At 35.8% G+C, this 9,286-nt stretch overlaps 1 protein-coding gene, 1 long non-coding RNA gene and 1 pseudogene across 3 annotated transcripts; 2 read left to right on the top strand and 1 right to left on the bottom strand.

The window, feature by feature from the left end:
• The first annotated feature begins 941 nt into the window (after nucleotides 1–941).
• Nucleotides 942–2,293, top strand: LOC122316753. Of its 2 annotated transcripts, XR_006244298.1 has the most exons (3): nucleotides 942–1,239; nucleotides 1,383–1,728; nucleotides 1,916–2,293. It is a non-coding gene; the product is annotated as an uncharacterized LOC122316753 (long non-coding RNA). The 2 variants fall into 2 exon arrangements; XR_006244297.1 differs by having other exon boundaries at nucleotides 942–1,728.
• A 222-nt stretch (nucleotides 2,294–2,515) lies between these two features.
• LOC122316103 lies at nucleotides 2,516–5,101 on the top strand (annotated as a pseudogene).
• Nucleotides 5,102–5,475: 374 nt separating this feature from the next.
• LOC122316752 (GDSL esterase/lipase At1g09390-like) lies at nucleotides 5,476–9,286 on the bottom strand. Its single transcript, XM_043133516.1, has 5 exons — nucleotides 8,927–9,286; nucleotides 7,338–7,526; nucleotides 6,669–6,829; nucleotides 6,275–6,539; nucleotides 5,476–5,889 (listed from the first exon to the last, which is right to left on the bottom strand). The coding sequence occupies exons 1-5, from the start codon at nucleotides 9,177–9,179 to the stop codon at nucleotides 5,654–5,656; spliced, it is 1,104 nt and encodes a 367-aa protein (XP_042989450.1). The 5' UTR covers nucleotides 9,180–9,286; the 3' UTR covers nucleotides 5,476–5,653.

Below are 9,286 nucleotides of genomic sequence, written 5' to 3'. Positions count from 1 at the left end.
CGGGGCCAAAATTTCAATGCTTCCAGAATGCTCTTTTCCGTATTTTTCCCTAGCTTTATCTTACTACAAACAAGTCTAAGGACTAAGAGCATTGAGCAATTGTCAAGTTCAAAATTTACTAGAATCTCACATTTTAGTAATAGATCAATTTTTAATTAGATGAGTTCATATTAAACTAGTCATCTGAAAAATAAAATAAAAATATAAAATTATATATTTTAATATTATTTTATTTTATTTTTTTATATTTGACAAATACACTTTATATATTACTTAATAATTTTATTAAAAAATAAAATGTAGTAATTTATTTCAATATAATACTTATATAATTTATTTCAATGTGATAATTTATTTCAATATAATAAAGAGAAAGGAGGAGATTAATGAAAATAATAAAGTAATTAGATGGATGGTAAACAATAACTCTCCAACAATGGAGATCTCTCTTAATTTACTATAGTTTAAGTATTAAGTTTTAGACTTTTGGTTAGTCTAATGTAGAGACTTTTTCTCATATTTAATTAAAATTTAGACTTACATAAATATTTGACTAGGCCATCACCAATGTTATAAGAAATATAAATTACTTAAAAAGGATAGCAGGGACATGCCCCTGCATCCAGGATAAAACTTTGTGTTTCACGTGGATGAAACGCAGTGTTGAGCAGATGCTACTACGTATAAGGCACTGGAATCCTGTGGAAGCAACTCCTTGTTCGATCAGCACGCACCGTTTCACTCGCAACCAATACGTACCATTTCCTTTAACGTTTGGTTACATGAGATAAAATATTTTAAATAATAATTAATAAAATATTATTATAATATAATTTTTTAATATTAATTTTGTATTAAAATTTAAAAAAATTAAATTATTTATTATATTTTATATTAAATTTTAAAAAAATTATAACCATGAGTTGAGATGAATGGGAAGAGATAATTTTTTAATCCATGTGCAATGTTTCAAGTTCTACTCCATGGGCACCGTTTCGGGGTAACACGACACCCAAGCCCTCAGTTCACTTCAGTTCCTACGCTTTCAGCTTCCCGATTTCATTTCCCCAGTTCCCAGTTCTAGGGTTTCGATAACTGCAGTCCTCCATGCTGCCGTGAGCCTAGTTCTCCGCCGGCCTTCTAACAACCCCCTTCCTCAAATCGCCATCGCCATCGACTCAAAAAATCAATTCCTTGCCAATGCTAGGAATGGTATGAGATGGACATGGGCAAGGTAAGGTAAGGTAGCATTACAATATGTTCATTGGAGGCCATATCTGCAATCTCTAGATCTCTTTGGGAGTTGGCTGTATGCAGTACCTAGGTGGTGGTGATCCCAAAACCATAGAAATAACTTTTAATTGGCTTCATTTGGTGATCAGGAAAGAAAAAGCTTCTCAAGCAATAAAGGAACAAATGCAAAGCTGGGCAAACCTTTGGGTCTTTTGTTGTCTTTGGTGCGTGTCTTGTGTTTATTTTTCTGTTGCGTCTCTATTTTCAGAAAAAGCTGTTGGGGATGCTTCATTTGTCCTTCTGGTCTTTTGTTCTCCTTGTTCGTGGTTGAAGAAAGTGGCTTTTTAGTCATTTAATTAAAACACACATACAGACTGCAAAGGAGTTCCAAAATAGGGGACTGTATACAGCACAACTCTTAAATCTGTGGCAAAGCCAAGACTTCCTAACGATCATTACATGATCCCATGAATATGCATGTTAAGATAAAGAAAGGTACAATAAATGTGTAGTTTAAATGAATGTTTGATCTTTCTTTCCTTTGGAAGTTTATATTCAGTTATTTAAGATTTGATTATATACATGCATGTTTATATGATAAGAAACCAAATAGTTACCTTATCCTGAGTTTAGAATCTCCCAATAAGTAGGTTCAAATCATCAAGTTTTGTTTATCTTGCAGGTCCTGTTACATTGGAATTGAGTCCAGTGCAGCTGATTACATATTTCTTGGAAGCTTTTGAAGTTAGAAATTTGGTGCAATTGGAGGGATACTTTAAAGGATCTTCCACTTTATGGAATCATGTCCTTGATAGTGTGATGCACCATGATATTGCCTTATAAGGAGGAGGGAAAAAAAAAAAAACCCCACTTTTATGTTAGAGATCTTGCAAGGGGGTGGATTATAGAGCAAATTGATCGGATGGTTACAATTATATTACTAGGCTATGTACAAGTTGGTCAGAGCAGCAATACAGGTCTCTGCCTTATGATAATACCATATATAAGAGATCTCATCTAGTACCTAAAAGGTCAATATATTGGCATTTGGCATCCTTAATTTGAACTCCTTTTTTTCTCAGTAGAAATTTACTTATTTAACTCAGATTAAGCTCACTGGAATGGCATGTAAGAGCAATTACAAAAGACGTTCCAACTTAAAATAAATAATCAATTGAATTAGATAGGAATATAATGTTCAGATACAATAAACAGAACAAAAAATGCACATCTTATACCAATCCAAATTGAAGACTGAAAAAAGAAACCTCAGTATCACTAAATGCTCGTCAATCCCATGGACTCAAAGAACACTCTCCGGGCAATTTTGGGAACCAATCAAAGTCCTTGCAATAGTCATAAATAACAAGGTTTCTCTGCAGCATGGTCCATTTCAATGAACCGTAGGACATTCAAAAGAGCATTGGAATTTGGAACAGAAAATTTCATTTTTTTTTTTTTTTTTTTGTATAGAATGGTAATCAAAATTTTCTAGTATATATAGATATAGATAACTAACTTAAAGGATAAAGGAGGAGGAGGAAGAAGAAGAAGAATTGCGAGGAGGGTGTTTGATCAAATGCGTGATAAAAGTATTGTCGCTTAGAACTCAATTGTTTCTGGGTACTTTCGAAATTTTTGGCCTTGTGAAGCCAGGATCTTGTTTGATAGAATGCCAGAGATGAACACTGTTGCATGGAACGGGATGTTGTCCAGGTATATAAAGAATGGGATGGTCGGTGAAGCTAGAAAAATATTTGATATGATGCCTGAAAGGAATGTTGTTTCATAGACCGTCATAGTTAGGAGATATGTCCAAAAGGGCATAGTTTCGGAGGCAGAATCACTGTTTTGGCAAATGCCTGAAAAGAATGTTGTGTCTTGGACCGTGATGTTGGCTAGTCTAATTCAAGAAAGACGGGTTGATGAGGCTTGTCGACTTTTTAATATGGTGCCTGAGAAGGTTGTTGTGCTGAGGACTAGTATGATTGGAAGGTATTGTCAGGCAGGTCAATTGGTTGAAGCTCATGAGATTTTTGATGTTATGCCACGCAGGAATGTGATTACTTGGACTACGATGATTTTCGGGTATGTCCATAATTAGTGCGTTGATGTTGCTAGAAAGCTTTTTGCAGTGATGCCAGAGAAAAATGAGGTGTCATGGGCAGTGATGCTTATGGGGGTACACTCACTGTGGGCAGATAAAAGAGGCTACAAAACTTTTTGATGCACTGCAAGTGAAGTCAATTTTTGCTTGTAACGCAATGATACTTGAATTTGGCCAGAATGGGGAGGTATCTAAGGTAAGGAGGGGATGTGACCAAATGAGGGAGAAAGATGATGTGACGTGGAGTGCAATGATAAAGGTTTATGAAAGGAAAGGACTTGAATTGCAAGCACTTAATTTGTTTGCTACAATGCAAAGAGGAGGAATTAGCCCAAACTTCCCTTCGTTGATCAGTGTTCTTTGTGTTTGTTCCAGCCTAGCAAGTCTTGATCATGGTAAACAGGTTCAAGCTCAATTGGTGAGATCCCACTATGATTGTGATGTGTATGTTTCCTTAGTCTTGATCACAATGTATGTCAAATGTGGGGATCTTGTGAAGGCAAAGTTGGTGTTAGACAGGTTTGCTCCAAATGATATTGTTATGTGGAATTCTATTATTAAGGGGTATGCCCAGCATGGTTTAGGAGAGGAATCTTTGCAGGTCTTCCATGAGATGTGCTCTTTGAACATTTTGCTAGATGATGTCACATTTATTGGAGTTCTTTCAGCATGTAGCTACACCGGGAAGGTCAACAAAGGGAGTGAAATTTTTGAGTCCATGAACTCCAAATATCAAGTGGAGCCAAGAATCAAACACTATGCTTGCATGGTTGATCTGCTTGGCCGAGCAAGCCAGGTAAAGGAGCCAATGAATTTAATTGAGAATATGCTAGTGAAGGCATATGTAGAACTCACATGAAGTTGGATTTGGCTGAAGTTGCAGCAAAGAAACTCTTAAAGCTCGAGCCCAAAAATGCTAGGACCTATATTTTACTATCAAATATTTATGCATCCAAAGGTAAATGGCATGATGTTGCTAACCTGTGGAAAAAAAAAAAAAAAGAGAGAGAAATGAGTGAGCAAGCCACCTGGGTGTAGCTGGATTGAGGTGGAGAAGAAAGTACATATGTTTACTGGGGGAGATAGCATAGGCCACCAAGAGGAGGAAATCATCATGAGAATTTGGAGAGATTAAGCGGAATGTTGAGGGAAGTTGGGTACTACCCTGATGGTACCGTTGTGCTGCATGATGTGGATGAAGAAGAGAAGGTGCAGAGCTTGGGGTATCATAGTGAGAAACTGGCTGTAGTCTATGGACTCCTAAAGATGCCAGAAGGGATGCCCATTAGGGTGATAAAGGCAAATTCTCTCGACTTCGCCGTTACTCACAACCTCATATGCAGGCTGCAGCCACTACCTCCTCCTCTCTCACCGAGGAACTCCCACTACAGCAATAGGAACGCCTCTATTTTTGCCTCAACCTCTCCTCTGTAACCTCTCAAGACTCACGCTACTTGAGATCTCTTGTGATTGCGATTGACGAGTTCTTTGTTCATTTAACTCTTTTTTTGGTTGAGTTTTGTTGCTGTAAAAATTGAAATGTGAATGTTATGGTATTATGTTGAATCTATTATGTGGATTTGTTGGTTTGTGATAGAAAGTGGAAACCGAACCAATCATTGCCAACTGATCAAACTCTGAATGGTTCTTTTCTTTCCTATCGGTCGGTTTTGGTCGAGATGTTTGAATATTTCATGTGTCAGTGGGGTTTCGATTTGCCACTGAAACCGACGTCGAACCCTTCAATGTTCAGCCCTAGTTTCCCTCACAAGCCGGTTTTGAAGAGTAAATTCTATCCACTAACCCATGGGTTTGTATCCTCAAAATAAATAAATAAAGAAAAATATGGTAGTTCATGCTGGACAACCATCCTTTGGTACAAATGTTCTAAGGCAAGCGCCTCTTTTTGAATTTTTTAACCAAGCAATTTGAGCTCTATCTTTAGCTCATTGTGTTAGTATTTTTTTTTTTCCTTCTTTTCCTTTTCTTTTTCTTTTCCTTTTTTTGTCTGGCATGTACATTTTCCTTCATGGTAATATAATGAATTTGCCTAGAAAAAAAAAAGGGGGAGCCAAGTTTGAATTGTCCCTTATTTATATATCTACTTGCTAAATTATTATCCAAAACAAGCTAGGGAGGTAAATCTTCCATAGGCTGTTTTTGCTTGGCAAATAAGTTTACAACCCTCTTCAACTTGACCAAAATCTTAAGACCTTTTACAAAGCAGAATCACCATGCTTGTGGCACCATTACAAAGAAAGACAGACATATGAACATCATCAAGGCTTGCACATTGATGACTTCCCTAGGTAGTCAACCGCCACTACAAAAGAAATCAAATGAGGTACGTGGTGTAGAATAAGATGTGGAGAGTACTTTTGAGGCTACAAAGGTGTTTGCAGCTTCGGTGTAATGGATCCCATCCCAGCTTATGAGTTTTGAACCTTCATCGCATACCTGATAGCCGGGTTGACCACATGTCACCTTGATATTGTAATTGTACGGTGGACCGCCATAGCCGCAGCATGCCATTAGGGGATTTGAGAAACCTGCAAGGTAGTGGAACAAGGGGTACTTCTCAAAACAACATTCCTTGAGCTGGATTCATGTTCACAAACTACTTCCATAATAATATAATGGGTACTGATACACTACAACTCTTTTACAACCCATTTTACCATCAATCAATGCAAGAATGCAACTTCATTATAAATGAATTTCAATTACAAAACTACGCTCTATTTAATATAGAGTTATAAAGAGTTGTGAGTTGATCATTATCCTAGTGTATATCAGTTCTCTAATCATGTAACTATCTGTCCGCATACTCCTAATTTCGTATTTTAGCTAATCCTTAGCCATTGCATGCTACCAATTCTGTGTGAGTTATTCACATTCTCAATATGAAACTGGAGTATTACACAAAAAACTTACCGTATTTGGTGGAGTTGGCAACGAGATCGTACTTTATGGCATATACATCTACATAGACTATATTAGCACCCTTCATTTCAGATGTCATCTCTAGGCATAAACGGTGCAGTCCTTCGTTGAACAATCTTGCAGCCGAATTATAAGCTGAAAGGCATCCACAGGAATCCAAAACCTTGTCTTGAACTAAAGACAGCTTTTGAGGTAGACAACCCAAAGGACCAGTGCTATGTATCCAAAAGTTCCGGCCACCTTCATTGTACAAAGTCTGCATTTCGAGTAACAAAAAATAAAAATAAAAACCAGTGTTTACAAGAACGAGTGCTTGTCTAACTTAAAAATGTGATACATTAATGCCAACAAGAGTATAAATTTTGACATATATATAACAACTCACCTTGACTGCATTTTGGATTTCTCTAAGAATTGATGGAATTCTTTTTACAACTTGTGCATAAGAGAAGTTCTTGGAGAATGAATCAGCGAGGTCATTTTGCCCCATATCAATCATGTAGAGTGCATTCCGAAATCCCTCATCATCGACCATATTCCGTGAACCTATGTTCACAAAATGCCTTTTCTATCTCAAACATCTCATTCATTCACATAACAAGTTATTTTTTATCACTCAAATTCACTTTTCTTTTCTTTTTATTAAAAAAAAAAAAAAAAAAGTCATTCCATTCCACTGACCCGTGGGGATCAAAACTCCCAACTTCGTTCTGATATTACAAATGGAAGACATACCAGGACATATTTAGAAGATATCTGTATATACCGTTTATATATTTATAAATAAAAACTGAAGGGGCAAAATGTATTAATAAAAGAGAAATGATATTGGTAGTCATAAAATGCACAAGCGCCCACACTCCTTTTGAAAATATGAGTATATATACAACTTAGATGAAAAAATTAATCTTTTAATAGTGAATTTCAGTCTTTTTTTAAAAGAAAAAAGAAAAAAAAGACACCGCTTGCACAATCCATCGTTGTATATGGCATATTACTCTTAATGGAAAAGAGGTAGATGAGCCAACAATGGGAATGCAAGATGTAATATTACCTGCTGTAACAAGTTCAATGGAGCGAACCTTAAAACGAAGGAACTGCATGATCTGAATATTCAAAGAAAATGGGACATATCGAGGGAGAGTAGAGGAGCCCACAACTGCAAAGTTTGCACCATTTGTGAAGTTGGCCCCACCCAAGGAATCTAGATATGGCCTCAGAAACCCTGCATTCAAACTCTGGCCTACACCAGTACACACAAATATGATATATTATATACATCTTCAGATATTAGAGATAACGTATACAAGTTTGCAACTTCGGATCCTTCGTCCTGACAACCTTGCAGACCGCCTGATGGGTCCTCGAAATTCTGAGGTACAAAAGAAAAGAAAGCAAAAAGACAGATATGTTTGTCCCCAGCACACACGCTGGCCGGATAGATCGTACGTGAATGGCCCAAGTGTGCACCGACACACCTCTAAGTACTATAGTAAAGTCAATCAATTGATTTTTTTATTTTAATTTTTTTAGCCATACTTCATGATCTTGAACTACAATTAATATATAATATAATTTCAAAACTATAAAAGTTAAGAAAAAATTTACTCAACCTCTCAACATTCCAACATTCTACCTTTTTTCAAATTTTTAATATTTTTTTTCAATTTATTCTTTTTAAATTAATTTAATTATTTTATTCATTATTTATATATTAAATATTTAATAAAAATTAAAATAATAAAAATTAAAGAAAATGTAGGGTGTTAGAAGGTTGTGTAGCAAAACCCAAAAGTTAAAGCTGAGTTATTAATTTTTAGACAGAATTACGTTAAGATTCTTCAATAATTAAGACATGGTCACATCATCTATTTCTATTATATAAAAAAATACATATAATAATGTCAAAGTTAATTAATACTGAAAATCCAGAATTAAGAATACCAAAGTTGAGAACTTGGAAGTGAAAAATGATAACAATTATTTTATATTATTCAGTAAAAAATTAATAATTTCAACGTAAAATGTACATTTTTTTAAAAAAGAATATAAGTAAAATGTAAAAATTAGATTAATATATTTTACAAATAACAATCATAATTACAGTTGTAATCGTTGTGTAATTATTTAAAAAAAAATAAAAAAATACAAAATTTATATAAAAAACTAATTTTTTTAATAATAAATTTTATTTTTTTTTTCAAAACAACCGTAATCCTAGAATATTACTCTTTTAAAAAACATTTTACATAATTTAAAAAAAAAAAACCTGAGATATTTTACCTTGCACGTTGTAAAACTAAATAATTCTAATGCCTTTAAAATTCCGGACCCACCTATATAAAATCAATTCAATTCAATGCCCATTAAAACAAAACAAAATCATAAGATTCAAGTAACAGTCAAAAGTGGGACCCCAAGCTATTTGAATGGGACCCGCCGATGAAGACATCGAAGTTGTTGGCCTCCAACGATGTTATTATTAGATTATTTAAAGTGACATGAATTTATCCCTTTAACCGCGTGCAAGCAAAACTCATTACAAGAGATCCCAACCGTTGAGACCATACATCATCAACGTTATTGGACGGTGGACTTAAAATGAATAGAAAGGAGTAATGTAGACAGGAGGGGCCCACTTACAGAGGAGGTCGATCAGGAGCCGGCCATCGGACAACCGACCAGTCGATCGGCGGAAGAAGGTACGGCCATTTGGGAAGTTGACAGGGAAACCGAGACCGGCGACGAGACCACCCGTATCGGAGTTGGAGTCTCCGAAGTTGAAGATAACCGGGGGTCTTTTGCACTGACAGAGAACAGGGTGCGGAAGAAAGTGCAGAGACAGCAATGGAAGAAGCAAGAAGAAGGAGAGGGGGAAAAGAGAGTGAGAGATCATAGTGGGAGTAGTGGGTGGGAGGTTCTTTCTCGTGCTTTGGGCAGTACTGCTTTTCCTGTTTATTTTTAGCGTTGGGTTTTGGGCATTCGGACTACTTTCATTTTCCT

This window comes from Carya illinoinensis, chromosome 7 (genome assembly GCF_018687715.1).
Source record: "Carya illinoinensis cultivar Pawnee chromosome 7, C.illinoinensisPawnee_v1, whole genome shotgun sequence".
Taxonomy (NCBI): Eukaryota; Viridiplantae; Streptophyta; class Magnoliopsida; order Fagales; family Juglandaceae; genus Carya; species Carya illinoinensis.
Note: the sequence above shows the minus strand (reverse complement) of the source record. Positions and strands in the feature narration are given on the sequence as shown.